Here is a 23076-nt window from a genome sequence, read left to right as displayed (position 1 = left end):
GCGGAGCCTTCCCAAATTTACCAATCAAGTAAATCACTCCTCCACTACCCTGGGCAGAGTGAAGAGAGGGACAAAAAGAAAGTTAGAAATACACCTAGAAAAACTTCTCAAAGAATTCAGCGGTGGAGATAAAATATTCCACTCTAACATGTGCATTCCTTAATGTCTATATATACTGAATAATCTAGAAATGTAGTGAGATGAAAACTTTAAACCTTTTGGTCCTAGACCATTTTAAGCATCCAGTAATCCTTATCTCAGAAGTACGGGGCTAATGGTAACAATGGTTTTTGACACTAAATGATGGTCATCCCTGATGAGGAACCTTAATTGAACATACTAAAGAAGTATCTGAGTGGTTATTAGTTATGACATATATCACTCACTCATGTTTTATATAATTATTTCAGGCATCTGACAGGGAACAATTTAAATACACCTATTTCAGAGAAAGTATACTAAATGACAAATGTGCAATTTTAAGTAAATGAGAACATTTTAAAAGTAAAGTCATGATATCTAAATTGTTTTAATGTAAATTGTTAGACAATAATAATTGCCATTCTTATTTTATTACTACCATAATCCTACTGCTGCATTAATCTGTACTGCCATAGCATTCCAATGAAAAATATAAATTTTCAATTACAATGCATATCAATACATTCAAGCCACAGAAATACTATTGAAAAGCACGTATTTCTGGGTTCCAAGTGATAGACAACCTTAGGGAGAAGTCCTTGCAATGATAGTTATTGACTGTCTTTGTAAGTAGCAAGTACTTTTCATATGTCATCTCATTTCATTCTACACAACATTCTTCTATGAGGGAGGCATTCTATGCATTTTACATATGAGTAAACCTTAGACTTAAAGTTTAATTTGCCTGTTTCAGAGCCAGGTTTGAAACACAACTCCATTATGACTCCATTATGGCCACCCTCTTAGTAAGTTCTTAAGGCTTTTGAGTCTGATACTGCCATTGGTCCTGTTTTCTGTATGTTTGTTTTTAAATAGACTTATTCTGACTTCTAACTAATCACAATAGTTCTTCCTAGTATATGAAACCAAGACCTGAAATAAACTTCCATGCTCTTTAGGCTGACAAGCTTAAGGCTCTATTTTTATAAAGCATTCACCATTTGAAAGATGGTTATCTAATAAGTAGACTCTGTATAATTTAATTTTCTTAAATATGCTGAATGCTTTAAAGCATCCTACTCATTGTACTAATATCTAGAATTGTGTTCTAACTTTACCATAAAGTTTAAAACATATATAAAAATATGTAGATAACTAATTTATTTCATTAAATAATCAGTTATAAAGCATTTGTCATTTGTTATATGCTATAAAACACTATGAAATGCTATATCATAGTGCAAATTTAAAAGTTCAAAATATGAAGAAAATCTGGAAGCATGACTATTTGTATGAAATAATAACAATATATGATAATAATGATAAATGAAGAGCCATCACATGAATAAATTAGCCAATGTCTTCCTTATCAGAAACTTATGAATAATTCCTTCTTCTTCAAACTGCATGGTCATTAGTACTTGTAGACAACAAACAAATTGTATGCTCAACTATTCATGCTTCAATCCAACATCAGGAAATTATTTTTGAGAAAAGAATTCAGTATTTGGGAGCACCTGAGTGGCTCAGTATTTGAGCATCTGCCTTTGGCTCAGGTCATGATCCTGGGTCCCGGGATCAAGTTCCATATTTGGCTCCCTATGGGGAGCCTGCTTCTCCCTCTGCCTACATCTCTGCCTCTATCTCTCATGAATAAATAAATAAAATCTTTTTTAAAAAGGAATATTTATATAGAGATGTATTTTCATAATTTTTCTCACTATAGGGTTAAAAACTTCAGATATTTGCTTATGCTGTTTATCTGCTGTACAGATCTGTATGACTTTACTAATGCTTCCCCACCACCACCACATAAGTTGGAAGCATCTCAGTTTAAAGTCTATTTACCGGAATTCTGTGTATTCGTGGTAGTAGGTAGCTTCCATTTGTTCCACCTTTCATTCTAGATTCATTTTCCACACTTCTTCATTCTTCTCTCTGCCTTAGGAGGCTGGCTTCCATGTTCTCTGGCTTCCAGCTATTGAGCTAATGGGAAGTTGTGACAAGTTATGGGAGGGAAAGAGTCAAGGGTATTTATCCTCTTGTATTCTTCCCTCAAAAATCATCTCAGGTTTGCTGAATTCCTCTACTGAAGGTTAACACTTCTCCCTAGAAAGCCTTCTCTAACTACTCTCTTTCCAGCTCCTAATCCCTTTGGCTCTAGGGTATGAAGAAAACATGCAAATGGACAATAAGCACATGAAAAGATACTTGACATCATTAGTCTTTACTGAAATATAAATCAAAACCACAATGGAATACTACTTCACACCTAACCGTTGGCAAGGATATGGAAAATTTGGAAAGAAATTCTGGCTCAAGGCTGGTAGGAATGTAAAATGATGCAACTTCTGTAGAAATCAGTTTAACAGTTTGGCAATTCCATCAAAACATAAATGTAGTATTACATTATGACCAGCAATTCCACCCTTATGTAAATACCCAAAAGAATAGAAAACACTAGCTCAAACAGATACATACTTGTATGCCAGTGTTTATAGCACTAATCAGAATGCCAAAAGGTGGAAACAACCCAAGTGTCTAGCAACAGATGAATGAATAAACAGAATATAGAATATACATACAGTGTAATATTATTCAGCCATAAAAAGGAATGAAGTTCTGATGCATACTGCAGTGTGGATGAACCTTAAAAAGCTCATGCTAAATTGAAATAAACCAAACACAAAAGGACAAATATTCTGTGATTCCACTTAAATGAACTATCTGTTATAGGCAAATTCATGGAAACAGAAAGTAAATTAGTGTTATTAAGGGCTGAGAGAGGGGAGAATCTGAGTTTTTCTTAATGAGTACAGCGTTTCTATTTGAGATGATAAGAAATTTTGGAAATAACTAGTGGTGACAGTTGTATACCATTGTGAATGTACTTAATGCCATTGAATTGTACACCTAAAAATGGTTAAAATAGCAATTTTTAAAAAGTTCTAGGTTTGGGTATGTTCAAACTTCCCTACTTTACACAGTTCATCTGAGCCCTACAATTTTTGGTCAAACAGTAGTAGAGACTCTTTCATAAGAGCTCTCATATCTTCTTCCCCTGTGAGTATTAAAAAAAGAAAACAAACAAAACACAGTGATTTCCAAGCAACTAACAGGTTTTCTTCTAAGTTAAAATCAGTGCACTGCAGCTGGCAGGGTCCTATTTTGAAAAGAGTAAGGAAGCCATGGTTGAACACTGTGAAAAGAAAGCAGAGGTACCAATTCTAGTTAGTACAGTTACAAATTATCTTTGCAAAAGTTTATGATTTTTATGTCAAACCCATATTTGGACTAGGAAATTTCTTACTTACAAAACAGTAGGTACTGATTGTAATTCTTCTGGTTTTACATCTTCTTTTAAGACCTAGTAAAAGAACTAAACTGGAAATCCAACAAATAAAAATATTAAATGGAATAGATTATATCTCAATAAAATAAAATGGCTCTCAATATTTAATTCAACATGTAGCAAAATATCATTGAGCAACTGCAAGAAAGATAAAAAAATGAGCGTCTTACCTAGTGTGTAACAGTATTAAAATCACCCATTTGACATATGAATTAGGACCAGAGTGTCTTTTGTAATACAGATATGAAGAATTTACTCTATAATGGCCAAGTGTATTGAATATGTTGTCTAAAATGACATAGGAGAGGGCAAAACAGGTCTGAGAATTACAGCTTATTTGTGTACCTGACAAAAATTGGAAAATATATGATCCTGTTTTATGTATATATTCACTATTTCCTGTAATTACAATTGATTAACGATTTATTGGTTTCTTTGTACTTACTACTTCATAGGGCTTTTGTATTTGGCCTAGCTTCCGCATTAAATACACCAGGAAACTTTTAGAATCTGCCATTTCTAACCTAGCTAAAAGATCGCTTTTCCCCTGAACAAGGCAAAAAAAGAGGACTACAAGATCTTAGTGTAATTAGGGTACCACATAGGGCTTCTCCTTCTAAGTCCTACTCAATCTCACTTGTCAGGTCATCTTTAATTCACCTTATGCTATAGGTTAAATTAAGCAGTGAGCTATTACATAATTAAGCACATCCAGATATTCTGAGAACAATGTCATGTCAGCATCAAGGAATGTCAGGTGTTCTCAGATAATTGAAGTGGAGTCCTGAGTCTCTGAACTGTCTACTGCTGCTCCAAAGGGTGGGTCAGATTTTGTGCTGATCCTTGCTGCTGTGTGACTGAGTTTAACTTGACAAATCAAACAAATGCAGACTGCATAGTTAGTAGGGTTAATAGGAGTAGGAAGACTTCTGTATCAAAAGAAGGGTAAAGTCAATTCAGGCTTCATGTAACATTTGAAATGAAAAAGATGGCAAGATATCATTCTTGTCTCACTGCAGAGATAATCATCTTTTTAAAACTCACATGAGAAACTGCACTTTGATTGGTAAGCCAGAATTAGATTTCCTGGGCATAGAAGGAAAACATGCCAGCATGATCTGTACAGAAAGCACCATAAAAGACATCCCTTACAAAACTGAAAGGTGCTGAATTAATCTCAGACAGCCTGTGTATAAATCTGTGTATATTCAGATCAGTAGGGAGAGGCAGAGATAAATCCACCATCCAAATTATGGATTAAATGAACCCATGAGAAGAATCATTGTTATATCCTTGAGCAGATTACTCAGATTAAAGGAAATTTTTATTTTTAACATTAATCAAATATTACCTGAGGAGAAATGTATGCATACATTTTGTGTTTTGATACCATTACACTACCCCACTCCCAACATAAGGTCCAAGTCTTGTATCTCTGCTGGACAAAATACCATCATGCACTGACATCTTTCCTAGAAGTAAATTATAATGTTTAAGGAGAATGTTAACAGCACGGTAGCATGCTTTAATGTGTTATGGGGTTACTTTTTTTTCTCCCCTGTGGGGAAAGAATGTAGTAAGATCCAACTCTAGAGCTAGTGATGGCTATCAGACTGGAAAATGGCCAACAACATGGACCAGAACAAAATGAAACTCCAGCTGGTGTTTCTCTACCTTTACTAAGTCTTTTAGAAAAACACTAAATATTGTATTGTTGTATTAGTCACTGAAATGTGTAAGACTTTATAATTACCCTATCCAGATTATATTTTGTAGTTATAAGACCACAAGAATTTCATCCCTGCCAGTGTACCACATTCTAAAGGTTATCTAAGAAAGAAATTAATGAAATCTTTGCATTTCACTCTGTTTTGTCAACCCTTTAGAAAATATGAGGAACATCTTGTCTTTCCCTTAAAATGCCTTACTCTTGGCATAAAATTAGTGCTTTTCTTTTGTCATCAAAAGAAATACTCATCTGAGAACATAAGAGCCAGTGACAGTAATCAGCCTTGTGTACTATTATTGCTATTATTCTTTCCTTTAAAATAAAACAATGCAAAACAAAACAAAAAAAAAATAGAAAAGAGCCAAACATATATTTTCGAATAACAGTTGATTTAGAAACCTAGACAAGAGATGATTTTGGTGGAGGTTCTATGACTAAAGAGTGTGAGTGCCTGATACATTCTACATACCCAAGTAAGAATTAAAATTATAAAATGGCATGTTATCAACTGCAAATAATCATATTCGTAAAAGGAAAGCATGCCGTTGCAGCTATTTTTCTAAAAAAAAATGACCGTCCATTTGTGTTTATTTACCCTCCTCTGGAAGCCAGTGTTATTTGGTTTGGGATGTTAGGTTGAAAGTCGGTCTGTACTACAGTAATGTAAGGCTTCCACATTGTCATCCCTTGGCAAGAGTGCTCAGAGGGGACTAGGTGACTCTGAAAACACTTTGAGCCAATTCAGCATATGTTGTCCCCACAGTAAACTTCACTGGCTCCAGATAGTATCTACCTAGTCTTCAGATTAATATAATACTTTTAAACCTCTTTGTATGAGATCTCTTACCTGTCAGAAAATATATCAGGCCTCTTTATAATTGTGCCTTAAGCATTTTGGTAAAGAATGGGAAGTGAATCTCTTTTATGAGTTCCAAATATGCAAGGAATTCTTTCTTGGTCATTTTAGACCCATAAGCACTGGCTATGGTTAAAGTTGGCTTTCTTCCTGGCTTATTCTTTGCCTTCTTGTCAGCAAATGTTTTGGTCTGTGGGTTTATATCAGATTATAAGGAAACATTTTAGATATTAATGTGGCTTGAACACACTAGACATAATATGAGACCTACAAGTAACAGTGAAAAGTCTTCCATATAACATTTGTTAAATGATGGAGGATAACTTACTTTAAAAGACCACCCAGCTAAAACTTGCCCTATAGAGTCCCTGTTCTCATAACTTTTCAAAGGATTTGTGAAGTAAAAAGCACCGTGGGAGCCTTAAAACACCTAACCAGACTTTGTTTTTTAAACATCTTTACTAGATGTATTATGTGTACAAGCAGTTTTTAAAAAGACAGAGGGAACACATTTCCAATTTTCAGGAAAAACTGCCAAGTCATCATCTGAATCTTGTGATCTCTGGCACCTTATATTCATGACCTGTCACAAGATGAAAGTTATCTTTTCTCAGTATGTGTTATTCTACGTACCCACCCTGCCCTCCACGGCCCACCATTTAATTAATTACTCCTTACCACAGGAATGTCTGTGGCTGATTAACAAACTAACCATAGTTGCCCTCCCACTTGACCTACAGAGGCTGGAACTTGGCTATGATCCATCATAGCCCCAACTGTTTTGAATCTGAGTTTTTATTGTATACATTCTTTTCAGAGCATAGTATACTATGTGTATAATATGGCCAGTGGCTAAGACACAGTATGGGTTTACTGTTCTCAGTTGTCTAGTATAAACACAAGTTGATAAATGATTTGTTGCTGAAATTCTGGTCCCAAATATCACAGATCAAAGGAAAATGTACCACAAGGCTCATTAGGGCTCCTGATACATGATGATATTAGATGATGAAATTTTATCAGAAGAGGCTTATCTTCTAATATAAGCCAGTATCCTTTTTTCCTATTAGAATAAGAACTGTTTTCAAAAAAACTTTGCCATGTCTAAAAACTTTTTCTATTTTCTTAATATCAGCTTTCCAAAAAAAAAAAAATTCCACATAGCCATTCTTAAGAGGCCTTCTTTGAAAGTATAAGCTATTGTTAAACCTAATCTGTAAATCTATAGGAAGATCCCAACTGCCATATGGATAAACACTAGATCCCAACTGCCATGTGGATAAACACAATCAACTATCATAAATTAAAAATTAGATTAGTATAAAGGAAAACTTTTAAACCAAGAGTCCATCATGAGTTTTAGAATTTGAACTAATTAAAATTACCTGTAAAGTGATGTACAAATGTGTCATTTTTTGAAATAGCTTTCATCTAATTGCTCACAGTATATGTAACCTAGTAAACAGTAGCACTTACTGTTTTATAAACAGTTCATAAATACTGTAAACCCTACCTGATACCCCATTTGGAGACAAATCTGCTATTTAAGTTTAAATCTGTATAATTGTGAGGTATTGTAAATGGCTCTCCTATTAATGGATCAATTAGGGAAAGAGAAAAGGAAGAAGAAAACTAGCTTATACTATTTACTATGAATCAAGCACTTATACATACTATATCTAATCCAACAATACTCAAGTATACTACTCAATATATTACTACATATTAACAGGTGAGGACACTAAAGCCACAAAAGCTAAGTGACATACCCTGGATCCCACAGCTAACCAGTGGCAGAACCCTGACTCAAACTCTGTGTTAACTACAAAGTTCCTACATTTTTTTCTATACCACCCAGTCTGTTTGAATGAAATAGTGAATTATCTCACATTCTCAACTAGTGATGACAAATTATATAGAAAATTATTGTTTGTCTTATCACCTTGCTAACTAGGTCTGGAATTCCCTCATCCCTACTCCCCACCTGTCTTAACTCAGATCACCAGTACCTCATGCCTGACTTGCAATCCCCTTCCCCCAGTTTTGCCCCACAACTAGGGCAAGCTTTTGAAATGTAAACTGATCCTTGTCAAAATGTCTCTGTGACTTTCTGTTGCCTTCAAAATAAAATTCAAATCCTACTCACGATTTACAAGGCCCTTCATGATCTGGACTCTGCTTTGTGAAACAAGCTCATCCCTCACAGCTCTTCCCTTAGCCTCTTAGGTTCCACTACAAGAACTACTTGTATTTCTTTATGTACTATCTTTTTGTATTTCTCTCTACTTGGAGCATTCTTCCTACTTCTGTTCACCTAGGTAATTCCCATGTGTCTTAAAAGACTGTTTATATACCATTTCTTCAAGGAACTCTATCTTAACTCAAGTCTGGGACTAAGTACCCTTGCCAAAGGCTCATAGGATATTTTTTTACTTTTATAATGACAATGGGACCACTATCATATATAGAATTTCTGTGTGTTTTATTTAAAAACCCATCCTTCCTTTAGCGGCACACAGCAACAGGTAAGGACACAAAGTTTGGAAGAGAAAAGAGGGGCTACATTTCATGCTCTTTTCCAGGTTCTCTCATGCAAGACATAATTTGTACAACCATAAATGATGGCTCTATATAGCATTTATCAAATGGCATTTTAATTGCCTCTTCTCTGTATCCCCAACTAAACTCCAAGCTCTCTGAGGACAAGGATTATATTCATTGTACTCCTGGCTCCTGGCATAATGCCTTTGAAGTAGAAAGCATTTGATAAATATTTGATGTTTGAATTAATGACTAAGTTAATGAATGAACACATGAAAAATAATAATTTACTATAGACTGAACATATGCAGAAATTAGTGAAAAGGGGAAGGCAAAAGAAAAAATAATAATATCAACTACTACTTTAATTCAAGAAAACAAATATTAAGTTCTTATGGTTCTTTCTGATGGAAAGTTCTTTCTGATGGAAACTTTTTTTTTAATAATAAATTTATTTTTTATTGGTGTTCAATTTGCCAACATACAGAATAACACCCAGTGCTCATCCCGTCAAGTACCCCCCTCAGTGCCCATCACCCATTCACCCCCACCCCCTGCCCTCCTCCCCTTCCACCACCCCTAGTTTGTTCCCAGAGTTAGGAGTCTTCATGTTCTGTCTCCCTTTCTGATATTTCCTACCCATTTCTTCTCCCTTCCCTTCTATTCCCTTTCACTATTATTTATATTCCCCAAATGAATGAGACCATATAATGTTTGTCCTTCTCCGGTTGACTTATTTCACTCAGCATAATACCCTCCAGTTCCCTGATGGAAACTATTATGAGGAAACAAAAAGGAGAAAGACATGGTCTCTTGCCATCAACAACTTCTAGTTAGGAAGATAAGACATGTATACAACCAATTAAAACTCAAAGCAGAATGTAGCATGTGCTGTGTGAAATTTATAATTAAAGTTCTAGAAAATCAGTGAGAAGGAAGAAATTTCTTCCAGTTAAATGAAGGGTTCCTTCATGGAGAAGATGATAATACACCTTGAATTATGAGTAGAATTTCAGTAATGAAATGTCTTGGGAGGAGAGCCATCGTCAGGAGGGAATATTCCAGACAAAGCAAATAGCACATGCTGATTGGAAAGCACAGGGCTTCTTTGAAGAGCATTTTTTTAGCTACAGACAAGTCTGGAAAGATAGGTGAGGAGTCTGGAAATAGATGGCCTTGAATACTATACTGAGGAGTTTACGTTTAGCAATGGGGCACTATTAAAGGTTTTTAAGAAGAAAAGTGATACTATACCAGCTGTATTTTAGAAAGTCATTTGGCAAATTATTTTTGGTGTCTTCCCTCTCCATTGCCCTTGATCCCAATAAAATATAAATTTTTAAACACCAAAAACTAGAGACCAGTTAAAGAATTTCTCTATGTTCCCAGTCTATTTCCATGCTAGGTTCTTCCCAGATTCTGCCTTTATGCTGATCTTGTCTTAAGTTTGCAATCTCCCACTGTCTAAATAGTTTCTAAGCCCCCATTTAGCAAAGCTATCATGGCTGTGGAGAAAAGGAAACAGGAGTTTGTCTGAGAATTATAGGCAAAGCCCTGCAACTTTCCAAAGAACATAGGGGAAGTGGCCTCACTGCTTTTATTATATGATTCAAGGCATCTGGTAGCATTCTGTCACTATCTTCTCTTACTTTATTCAGGACACTGAAAGACTGTCTTCTCATTAATTTCTAATTTACATGTAAATAGATGCATGTATTTATATAAAGAATAAATAAGCATAAATCTAAAATGAAGAATTTCTTTTGTCCTTAAAATACAAAGAATCTTTTTTTTAATTTTTTTTTTTTAATTTATGATAGTCACAGAGAGAGGGGGGGTGGGGGGCAGAGACACAGGCAGAGGGAGAAGCAGGCTCCATGCACCGGGAGCCTGACGTGGGATTCAATCCCGGGTCTCCAGAATCGCGCCCTGGGCCAAAGGCAGGCGCCAAACCACTGCGCCACCCAGGGATCCCAAAATACAAAGAAACTTTAGACAATATTATCAAAATGAAATTTTCAGTAAGGACTTTTGGATATTATATATTGTCCTTCCTGACTATAGAGAAGCAAGCTATTCCTTGAAAAGGATCCACAGATCTTGAATCACCTTGCCTGAGGGCAATAGCCCTTAGAAAGAAAAAAGTCTACACAATAGTGTTAGGGGGTCTCAGGATTTCTGAGGGTCTCCCAAATTGCTCTGTTTAGGCAGCAGAGTGCCAGGCAAATGGAAAAGGAAAAACTAAAAGCGCAAGAACCATTTAGGAACTAATCCAAGAGTAATTAGGATCTAAAATGGAGTAGGAGCAGAGGAATGGAAAAAAGGAATGGATCCAAGACAAGCACAGAAAGAACTGACACAGCTTTGTGACTAAATGAGCATGGAGTCAAAGTCAAAAGTAAAAAATAACCTTAAAAAAAAACCTTTAAAAGTCAAAGATAACCTTAAAATTTCCAGATTGGGTTTTGTGGTGGTCGGGGCAGGGGGACAGCGGGGACTGCTGATATCTTCAACAGAGATAGGAAGAGAAAGTAGATTTAGAGAGACTGATGAATTTTAGACATAGGGAGTTTGAAGTGCTAATGGGACATGAGTATGAAAACATCAGTTAAGGATTTAGAAGTTCAGACTAGAATTCAAAGAGTTAAAACAGGATGTGTATACGTACAATCCTTCCACATATGAAATAAGCACCTTAGTATTTTACAATACAAAAAAAAAGTAGGGTTTTTCATTCTTGTAATTAAATTTAATAGCTTATAAATGCATTATTCCAGAATGGAAGACAAATTCCAGGTAATCGGCTTAACAATAGACTGCCAAAAGACCCTTTAAAGATGCTTAAATTTGTTTCAAGAAACTGTATAAATCCATTGTCTCCATTATAAACTAGCTTACAAATTTATTTTTTCAAGATTTTATTTATTTATTGGAGAGAGAAAGAGAGAGAGTGAGAGAGCACAAGTGGCCAGGAGTGGAAGAAGCTAGAGAAGCAGGCTCCCCGCTGAGCAGGGAGGCTGAGGTGGGGTTCATTCCCAAGACCTGAGCCAAAGGCAGTCGCTTAACCGACTGAGTCACCCAGATGCCCCAAGTTTATAATTTTTTTTAAATTGCTTTAGAGCACTTGATTGGTAGAGGACATCAACAAAGAAAACAAGAGATCAAAGGAAAATGGAAGAGGAAGAAAGGAAAACATTTTGACGTGTGAGGAGGAAAAGGTCTATTATTGGGATATCAACAAAGCAAACAATGAAAAAAAGTTGCATTGACTTATAGTATGCTGAGATATCATGCACCTTCAGGAAATTTTTTTTTTAAGATTTGTTTATTATAGAGTGTGTGCATAAGTGGGGAGAGAGGCAGAGGAAGAGGGAGAGAAAGAATCTCAAGCAGACTCTGTACTGCACCAAACTTGATGTGGGGCTCAGTCTCATGACCCTGAGATCATGACCTGAGCTGAAACCAAAAGTCGGATGTTTAACTGACTATGCCACCCAGGCACCCCTGCCTTCAGGAAATATCTAGTTTTGTTGCCATTTCTAATCAAAATGTATACTTTAAAAAATTTAAATTATCTTCCTTTAACCCCCATGAGATTTCTTAGACTTACATATAAGAAAGACAAAGAAGAGGGCAGCCCGGGTGGCTTATTGGTTTAGCGCTGCCTTCAACCCAGGTGTGATTGAGTCCCACGTCGGGTTCCCTGCATGGAGCCTGCTTCTCCCTCTGCCTGTGTCTGTGCCTCTATCTCTCTCTCTCTCTGTCTCTCATGAATAAATAAATAAAATCTTTTAAAAAAAAAGACAAATTTAACATTGCACATGAAAATATTAACTTACTTGTTTTTCACAAACAAATGGCCCACATACCACTAGAAATTGCCAAACTTCTTGAGAGAACAGAGGCTGAGAAGTCATGTGGAGCCCAAGAATAGAAAGTAAAACTTCCACTGCATCCTTTTCAAATGATTTTATCTATTTCAGTTCCTGAACTATGGAAATGAACTAGAAATAAAATTAACTGTCATCTGACTACTCTGTGGACTTCTACAGCAAAATAATTACACAAGAGTTTATTATTTACATATTCATAAACTTCATCATCAATATTTTTGTATAAATTGTTTTTCTTATGTAGATACCTTTTAAAAACATAAGTTTGAGAAATTATCTTACCTCTTTCAACTTAAAAGAGTTGAGCAAAGACTCTGTTAGTAAAGAATAAGAGAAAATAATATTTGACTCTTACCAGATCCAATTAGTTTCCTTACTATTTTCCTAAAATCCTTTTTTCCTTCTCTGCTGGCAATAAAGCAGTTTAACCAGTGCCAAGCATACTTCCTAACACACTGTAGATGCTCAAAAAGCATTTCTTGAATGAATGAATCAGTTCTTCAGTAGATATTAGAGCAAATTCTGTGTATTAGGCACTCTTCTGGGCATTAGAGAAATGGTAGTAAGTAAAACAAAGTCTCTATTTTCATGGAGCTTACTATATACTTACAATTATAGTCAGTAAATATATATCAAGGGGTTATAAATGCTGAAATAGAAAATAAGTAGGATGAGGGGAAAGAAGGCTAGTGGCTTATTTTCTTTATAAGATGATCAGGAAAGCCCTTATTTGGAATGAGATGGAAAGCCACTAGAACATGGGAAACAATGATGATCTGACTTTTATTTTATTTTATTTTATTTTATTTTATTTTATTTTATTTTATTTTTAAGATTTTATTTCTTTATTCATGGGAGACATAGGCAGAGGGAAAATCAGGTTCCATGCAGGGAGCCCGAAGTGGGACTTGATCCCGGGACTCCAGGATCACGCCCTAGGCCGAAGGGAGATGCTCAACCTCTGAGCCACCCAGGCATCCCATGACTTTTATTTTAATAGAATCATTATGGTTGCCATATAGTGAAAGACTTTAGGTGATGAGGAGAGAAGCAGTCAGACAAGAAGTTATTGCTATAATCTAAGATGTGATGAGATTAAAGAGGCTGAAAATGGGGAGTGGAGGAAGGGTTTGCAGGTTGGCAGCTCATGTAGGACCTCATAGATAAAAGTAAAGACTTTAGATTTTATTCTGAAAAAAAATAATAAAACCAAGAGCCATTAAAATGCTTTGAAAAGAGAGGTTATATGATCTAACATTTTTAAAGGATCACTCATGTTGTGTGGTAAATAGACCACTGGAGCAAGGATGGAAGTAGGAAAGACCAGTTAGAATAATATGTGGTGTAATCTATTTAAGAAATAATGATTGCTTGGGCTTGTGTGGCAATAGCAGAGGTGGTGAGAAGTGATTATGTTCTCAGTATGTTTTGAAAGTTAGAAACTACATGATGCTTTGGTAGAAAAAAGAAATATATATCCATATTTGCTGCTTATATAGCTGGAAGAGTAAAGCTGCTATTTCCTGATATGTGGAAGACTTCAGCAGAAGTTTAGAGGTAGAGATAAAAGCAGAAATTAAGTGTTTTCCTTTGAAACTGTTAAGTTTGGAAAACTTAACTGGAGATATTGAGGAAAGAGAGTCATGAGTTTAGAGTTCAGGGAAGAGGCTAAAGACATAAATTTAAAGGCATCAGTGTACAGATGAGACTTAAAGCCATGGGACTAGATATCACTTAGTGGAAGAATGGAGATGGAGAAGAGAACTCAGAAAACAGCAATGGGACAGAAGTCAGGAAGACAAGGAAAATATACCAAAGCAGACTGGAAAGATCAGCTAGTGAGGTAAGAGAACTAGGAGAGATTGACCTACTGAAAGCCAATGGAAGAGAGTTTTGAAAAGAGGAAGGTATAATCAAATGTGTCAGATAATGCTGATGGGTCAAATCAGATCCAAATTGAGTCTTAAGAATTGAATTTGGCAGTGTGACAAAGTGGATATTCTTGCTGACCTTTCTAAGTGTATTTTAGGGAAGTGATAGAGACAAAAGTCTGATTGGAGTAGATTCAAGAGAGAATAGACTTTCTGCAAAGAAATGAAGAGATAGAATAAATATGTATATTACAGGAGGCTAAAAGACATCCATTAGTCACAATGTATGAACCTTGTTTGGATCCTGATGCAAATAAACAGATTGTAAATATAGATAAGTAGGGGATGGATGAATGGATAGATGAATGGAGGAAAAGATAACATTTATGAAGTAATTGTAAATTTGAACACTTACTAAATTATATTAAGGGATTATTATTAATATTTTCTAGGTGTGATAATGGTACTGTGGTTATATCTTTTAAGTATTTTTATTTCAAAGATACATATTTATGTACTAAATGATATATGGGATTTACATCAAAATAATGGATGTGGTCAAGAGGAGTGGGTAGGAGGAACAAATGAAATAAATTGTCTGAGTTGTAATTGTTGAAACTGGGTTTTGGGTACCTAGGAGCTCATTATACCATTCTTGTCTATTTTTATATAGATCTTTGACATTTTTCCTAATAAAAAGAGAGAAAATGAGAAGAGATAAGATGGAAATGGAAACTGTATAGGAAACCGAAAATTAAAACAAGAAAACTACAGCTATTTAGAAAAAAACTACAATTAATTTATATATCCCCTTATGTAACACAAACTATTTTTCTAAAAAAATTTTTAAAGATACAATCTTTACACTACCAAATTTCCCAATTGTGTTTCTAATTGGAATCACAAAAAATAACCCCTTCAAATGATCAAGACCCTTATTAATGACCTCAGAATTTCTTAAATAATCAGAACAAGACAGCACTTGGGTTATTTTTAACACAAGGCCACACTGTACTCTAAATACAGAAATTATCCCATATTCTATTTGTCATATTTTTTCATCCCACACTTATTGAGTTGTCCAGCCAAACTTAGAAATAGGTATATAATTTGCATGAAGTACCAGTCCAGCCCCAATGACACAGTGTCAGAAATATTAAATGGACACCATATTTTCAGAATTGCAGGAGTCAAGAGGATACATAGGATTAATATAGCATCAGACTCGTATCCATAAAACCAAGAAAATGAAATTACTACAGCTGTGCATTATAGGATAATTCACCAGTTCCCTTATTCAGTTCTATGTCCAACTAAAAGTAGTATTTCCATATCCCAAATTTAGCAGTATTTGGATGGAAAGGAATGGACAAATAAAATGGAAGAGAAAAAGACCTCAGTTTGAGCTTCACTAGAGTGTTAGTCAATTTATGGCAATTGTCCAGTTCCCCATACAGACTTAAACTCACAAGGCCAAAGTTTCACATCAAGAAACTTAATTGTCCTACAATGTGCTTCTTTCAGAATCTTGCAGAAGCCAAATTTTCTTAGCTGCCTGTGGGTTCTACCAAACCTGCGTCCTAGGACACCCAATAAGAAACAACATGATCCTGTTCTGTACTTCTCTTAAATATTAGCCATACTCAGCCTTAATTTCTTGGCCTTAGTTAAGCTACACTACTCTGTGGCAGGTCAAAATATCCCTTTCCTCCACTTATTCTCCTCCTATAATAGAACTTGACTTCCGTGGACAAACATGCCAGCCTCTTAATTCAAGCTAAGATGAAAGACAGAGAAAACAAAATGGAGTGCCACCCATAAGGGCCTGCCACTTTCAGACAGTGCTGTTTTGAGGTGTGTCTGACTAAGCCCTAGAAATGAAAAGCACCACCAGATTCTACTAACCAGAGGAATGACAAAAATGTAAGAGCTTTGCCTTTTCTACATGGGAGTATTTCCCATAAGAAATGCAGCCGCCTTGCCATCTATGAGTCCCCAAATCCTATCCCAGCAAATATCAGACCCTGCCAACTCCAAATGGAATGTTGACCTATAGATCTCAGCTGGTTGTGCAGAACCCCATTCTCTCCACATAGGACTTGGTCTCACAAACCCAGCCCTGCAAACATGACAGCATTTTTAGTGCAAAGTAACTTGCTCTCCACACAAGACTATACCTGCTAAAATTGTAGTTTGAGATCTCAGACAAACCTGACCAGCAAATGAATCCCATTACCTAGTTAAATTATTCTCAATGCTAGCTATACAATCGAATCACCTAGGAGTCTTTAAAACAAACAAACAAAAAACCTGATGTTGGAGCTACATCCCAAGAAATTCTACTTATTACTGATCTAGAGTGGGTCTTGGGTATCACTGTTTACTAAAAGCACCCAGAAGATTCTGAGAGCTCTATAACCACTGGTCCAATATGACATCCTGCCACTTCTGCCAAGGATATTGCTCAGTGAGTCTAGGTTTGTGACTTCTCTTTGAGGTCAGGCCTCTCCCAAAGCTACAGCTGCAAGCTACCCTAGATCCTTAATCACTGAAGTCCAGTACCCTGTGTGTTAACACCCTAACCCTGCCAAAGCCCTGCCAGATGAAGAGTAAAAGATGGATGAGACCCTGAACTCTACTTGCCTGGTTCTTCTCTGTTCTACCACATATCTTCTCCATGAATGGCATGGCTTTTTTTCACACGGTGGAAACCACCCCTGTACATAGCCCTTTCTTTCCTCCCTTTCAAACTATAGCCACAGAGTGTATTATCTGATCAACAAAGTGGCCATCACATCTGGGTTCCCATTCCCTTCAAGCATCAAGAAAAGAGGGCTGGAGAGGGGGGAACAGCTCCCTTAATCCCTGTTGAATTCAGAGGTACCCTGAACTTCTGCTTGTGTAATAGCCATACTACTTGTTGGTTAGTTACTCTCTCCACTGATCTATAAGCACTGCAAAAACTGGAACAGTGCCTAGTACTCAGTAGGTGCTCACTAAAACATTTGATAAATAAATGAATAAATGGAAAAGAGGAACTGCTGCCATGGTAGGAGTGGAAAAGATACAGACATGCTTTCACTGTTAGGGGCCAGTATTTAACATGGGTGATTGCAGCCACAAGCAGAGCAGAACTCAAAATCCTTACCTGAAAACTCAACATTGACGCTTTTTCTTTACTTAAGCACAGCCTTGCTTTTCAAGGCACCTAAACATTTGCCATCTCCTTGTATTCTGTTTCTACTTTTCTTCTTAGACCCCCCAATGTAGCAACACTCTAATTGTTTCAAAGTGCTCTGTTCTGCCCACTTTGCGTTTACCATTTCCAGCTCAACAGCAACCTAGTTGTTATGTCCCTCCTTACAACTGTGGGCACTCTTTCTAGCTCTACAGCATAGTTTGAGAGAGATTAAGTTAAATGTACAATAAGAAGTCCTTCCTTACTTGTTTCTGACTTGTACGGTCTTTTGAAAGCACTGAATGCTAAGACTTCTTTACCATAAGATTTTTTCAGTAATGCTATGTTTATCTTAGAGTTGCGGCCTACATGGTAATTGTATTGTTACATGTGAGAGAATGAAGCAAAGATCTTTCAGTAATCATATGGTTCCAGGGACTATGCTGCCTGCACTTGACTCAGAGCAGATGAATCTAGCACCTCTGCTCTGAAGGACTAAGGTTCAAAGAGAAATAGGCAAGAATAGTATGAAGACCAGTTCACATTAGCAGTCTAGCTCACTTGATAACCTTTTGAAATACAGAAGCACTATTTTTCTTCAACATTAATTACTACTAAGGATGCCTTCAGGTGGCTAAGAGTATAGGGTCTGAAATATCAATAGCCATTGAATCTACTAAAGCACCGCAGAGAACAATGGAAAAGATCAGTGGGATCAGCAGCATTAAGATCCATTTCTGTGAGTAGTTTTGAAGATTGTTAAAAATCTCAGTCCAGCAATATCCAATCCATCTACTTACTGATACCTTTATCTTTTTGCCTTATGTAGTATGTCTCAAAATATTGTACTCGGACTACCTGCATTAGAATCTAGGGGTGTTTATTTAAGACAACGACCAGCACCACAACAAAAACACATTCTTGAGTCCCAGATCAATAAAGTAGAATCCCCAGTGTTGAGGCCTTGAACTTATCCTGACCAAAACATTCAGCTTTTGAACCATAAAGTCTAGACTGCTTACTTGAGGCTTCAAATATTCCCAACAGCACGGCCAGCAGGTATTCATTTTTCTTGAGGGATCTGAGATCAGATTATGACAAAATAATTGAAAAGAACATGAGGACACAAATACTCAAAGATTAGAATAGAATAGAATAGAACAGAATACCACGAAGGGGAGGGAATGGAAATAAAATGCCAGAGTTCCAGAAAGCCCTTCGTTCCTTCATTCTTTTGCTTCAGGTTGTATGTCATTTGTCATAGTTTAGTTCAGTCCAATATGCATATATTGAGCTCATGTTATGTTCCAGGCACTAGGGATAAAAAGAAACAGAACAGGCTCACTGTCCTAGGGGAGTTTACAGTTTGGTAAATGAAGCAGGCTCTGAAATGGGTAATTTAAATAAACACGGTAAGCAAAAGACAGAGATTTGCCCAAGGAATTTTGGGGGCTAACAAGAGAGGTTTGTACTGGAGACTTAGCATGTAGAGAAGAAATTGTCTGAGTAGAGACATAAGTAGAAATTAGGCAGATGGAGGAAGGTGAGGGGCTTTTGAAGAAGAACTAAAGGATATCCAGGAGCTGGTAGGAAATAGTACGTGTTCCCAACAAAGGGTAACCTGCACAACCAAACTGCTCTGAATCCTAAAGTGATCTCATTTCTATCAGGATTGACAAGTAATTCAGGACTGATTTATCATAAGGGCAAAGGAATGGAGAAAGATAACCAATGATCCTGGTAGGTAGATGTGGGCCAACTCAGGAAGATATATGTATGTCTTGTTAACCTTTTGAAGTCCTATTTTGTTAGCCATCTAGAAGACCTCTTAGATCAATTCTTCAAATTCATTCCAAGTTTGTGGTCTCAAACTGTTCATTGAAGTTGCTCCAGAAACATGTTACAAGTTTATGGACTCTCTCTTGGACATAATACATGGAATTGCAATAACTAGTAAATTGACAGTAATGTCACAAATTGTTCAGTATAGATTTGGGAATATTTTAACTATCACTGAAAGAATACATGAAAAATAGTAATATTAATGACCTCTGGAGAGGGAAACTGAGAAGACAGGAAGGAGGAATTTACTTCTCACTGTAATACTATTTGAATATTTACCATGTATATTTACTGTCTGTTCTGACAAGTTTAAAAAGAGAACTAAAGAGACACATTTATTCTATAGTATAAAGGAGCTGTCAATATGTTAAATGGTGATTTGATTTATGTTAAAAACTCGATTAATGATATTCATTGATACATCAGTGATAGTATTATTAAAGTAGTTTCGTCTTTCACAGCTTGAGAAAAAAATGGAATAGGAGAAATAGAGATTTTGTATATCCTCTATAAATTTGGCCTTTTTTTTTTTTTTTTTTTTTAGTTTGCAGCTCATCTTGTGAAGATGAAATATCCAAGAATCTGCATTTTAGATGGTGGCATTAATAAGATCAAGCCAACAGGCCTCCTCACTGTCCCATCTCCTCAAATATGAAGAACCAGGACTGTGACTGTGAAAAGGACAGAGTGATATCAGCCCTCAACAGCCCAACTCTTCATAGCCTCACCACTCTAAAACAGCTAGACTTCCACATTGCGGCATTGCCATAAAGTTTTGTCCTGAAGCTTTTTTTTTAATCTCATAACCCACATGTTCAGCTATCCAGGCAACAAACTTGACTGTACATGTATTGCTGAAAGAATTTCCTTAACAGTGAAATCCGATCATGTATTTTTACCACAGTGCAACACAAAGCCAGAGGAATTCAGCTGACAAGGCAGATTTAGCATTATCAAGAAATCTCAATTGCACTGAAAAATCTGTCTCCCGTTGCACTGAACAGACAGTCCTAACAAAGGTATTATTTAGAACCATAGACTGAATGAAGGTTGAAGTCATCTTTCCATGATAATGAAAAGTAAAAAGCTATTCACAATATATTCCTTATAAGTGAATGCTATATTTGGTGACTCATTTTTGGCCCAAACAGATTATGTGTGTGTCTGTGTGTGTGTATGGTTTGTTGAGAAGAATTTAGCCCACTGAAAAAAGTAATAATAATTTACTTCCAGCAAAATGAAAGTCAGAAACCATTCACATTAGATAGAACATTTATTTATCACCTATAGCAGAGAAACCCAAAATAAGAGTGACTTAAACCAACTGGAACTATACTTCTCACATTAAAGTCTCCATAATGAGTCTAGGGCTAGTATACTGGTTGTATAATCATTAAGAATTCAGGTATCAGGCAGCCCAGGTGGCTCAGCAGTTTAGCACAGCCTTTGGCCCAGGATGTGATCCTAGAGACCCGGGATCAAGTCCCCACATCAGGCTCCCTGCATGGGGCCTGCTTCTCTCTCTGCCTGTGTCTCTGCCTCTCTCTCTGTGTTTGTCTCTCATGAATAAATAAATAAAATCTTTTAAAAATTAAAAAAAAAGAGAACTCAGGTATCTGTACATTGCTTTATGGTTTCTGTCTCATGGATCAAGATGGCTGCTGAGCTCACACCATCACATATGCCATTTAGAAGGAAGGGAATGAAGGAGGAATGAGAGGGTGTGGGAGAAGCAAAGAAAAAGGGAGGGAGCATAGAAGAAAGGAGAGAAGGAAAAGAATGTTCTTTCTCTTTAAGGGCACAAACCAGAAGTTGCACATATTACTTCTGCTTATATGCCATCGGACAGAACTTAGACGTGTGGCCACACTTAGCTGTAAGAAAAACTGGGAATATATAACCTTTGGCTGAGCAATCATTTACCCAGGTAAAAATTTTATTTTTTTGAGCTTTAATTATTTAAAAAAATTATTAAACATTTATTATTAAAATTTTTATTATTTACTGTGTGGGAAGAGGAAAACTTATATTGAAGATAATTAGCACCCTATACCACATTATTCTAAAAATTAAGTAGTGTACTTCATCGAATCTAAGACATGTCATAATTGTATATACTATAAAGAAAGAAAAAATGCAGCCAATTTAACTGGACATACCATCAATTATAAGATGCATTCCCATTTCAGAAATGTGAAAAAAATATCCATCTTAGAATTATTGAAATATAGCATCTTTCTTGACTATCTTCAATTTTAACTGAACAGTGGTGGGTTTTTTTTTTTTCCTCTTTAACTTATATTCCTCTTCAGTGTTAGGACTACTAGATGTAGAACATTTCAATAAGAGCCTCAATTCAACTCTGACTGTGCTTTTATTTCTATTTGTTTTGGTTTTTTGCATCTACTTTTTTTAGTGAGATAAAATTTACATACCATGAAATTCATCCTTTTTAAATGTATAACTCAGTGGTTTTTAGTATATTCACAAAATAGTGCAATCATCACTACTGTCTAATTCCAGAACATTTTTATTCTCCAAAAAAGAAATTCTGTAACTATTTGCAGTTATTCCCCATTAATCCCTCCCAAGATCTTTGATTTAATGTTTGTGTATGGTGTAAGATGGGTATCCAAACACATTCTTGCGTGTAGATACTAAGCTGTCCCAGAGGCTATGTCATTTTGTTTTGCTTCATTGAATTATATTTAGTCATTCACCAAATATGTCTTAAATACCTATTAGATGCAAGACACTAACATAATTAGTGGTTATATCATTCTCTGACCCCTACACAATATACAAAGAAAAATTAAAGAATAGTAAGAAAATGTTTCCACCATTTCCTTAATAGTATTTTGAGATCATTATCTACCATAATAAGAGAAATATCATTAAGTCCTCTTATCCTTTCCTTCAACATTTTGTGATTTATTCATTCTCATGACTATGAGGACATAATGCAGCACTGTTGATCACTTGAAAGGAGTGGTTCTGAGTTTTAAGTTTGCCTTACTGAGAAAGCAGAGAAGGATGAGGAGTGGAGAATTGAATGAATTGGAAGGTAGCAGGAGAAGATGAAGACCTGGGTATTAAGGAGAGTTGTGTAAGAAGATAATAGTAGCCAACCTCCATCACAATTTTGCATTTGATCTTTCTTAAAACTCAATACATTTAGATTTATTTTTATTTTTACTTATTTATTTTTATTTATTTATTCATGAGAGACAGAGAGAGAGAGAGGCAGAGACACAGGCAGAGGAAGAAACAGGCTCCATGCAGGGACCCCAATGTGGGACTCGATCCCAGAATCCCGGGATCTCGCCCTGATCCAAAGGCAAACAGCTCAACCGCTGAGCCACCCAGGTGTCCCTAGATTTATTTTTTAATGAGTTTTTTAAACATTAAAATTATGAATATTTAATATTATCAACAGTAAAATAAGAAAGAGCATATAGTCACTTCCGTGCTTACATGCTAGGAATGATATTCGGTGGCAGATATTTCCAACAAAATTAACCTCAACAACTATTTGTTGATCTAAACCTATATGACCCATAACTGTAGAGGCCCTTTGTTTTTTGTTTTTTGTTTTTTAATATTTTATTTATTTATCCATGAGAGACACAGCAAGAGACAGAGACATAGGCAGAGGGAGAAGCAGGCTCCCTGC

The 23076-nt window shown here is 36.0% G+C and overlaps 1 protein-coding gene and 1 long non-coding RNA gene across 8 annotated transcripts in view; one reads left to right on the top strand and one right to left on the bottom strand.

Annotated features, from left to right (window-relative positions):
* The window catches only part of LOC144303818 (uncharacterized), a 53745-nt gene extending 35048 nt beyond the window's left edge, over positions 1–18697 (bottom strand). For all 3 annotated transcript variants that reach the window (XR_013370788.1, XR_013370785.1, XR_013370786.1), the window contains exons 1-2: positions 18584–18697; positions 1990–2127 (exon numbers count right to left, since the gene is read on the bottom strand). This is a non-coding gene — a long non-coding RNA (uncharacterized LOC144303818). The remainder of the gene's footprint in view (positions 1–1989; positions 2128–18583) is intronic.
* TBCK (TBC1 domain containing kinase) overlaps positions 1–20519 on the top strand; it is a 222592-nt gene extending 202073 nt beyond the window's left edge. For all 5 annotated transcript variants that reach the window (XM_077882204.1, XM_077882205.1, XM_077882206.1 and 2 more), the window contains one exon: positions 19948–20519. In XM_077882204.1, the coding sequence (XP_077738330.1) occupies positions 19948–20058 (111 nt within the window). In that variant the 3' untranslated portion in view covers positions 20059–20519. The remainder of the gene's footprint in view (positions 1–19947) is intronic.
* The last annotated feature ends 2557 nt before the right edge of the window (positions 20520–23076 follow it).

Source organism: Canis aureus, chromosome 33, assembly GCF_053574225.1.
Source record: "Canis aureus isolate CA01 chromosome 33, VMU_Caureus_v.1.0, whole genome shotgun sequence".
Lineage (NCBI taxonomy): Eukaryota > Metazoa > Chordata > Mammalia > Carnivora > Canidae > Canis > Canis aureus.
The sequence above is the reverse complement of the archived record's forward strand: the minus strand, read 5'-3'. Positions and strand labels throughout refer to the sequence as shown.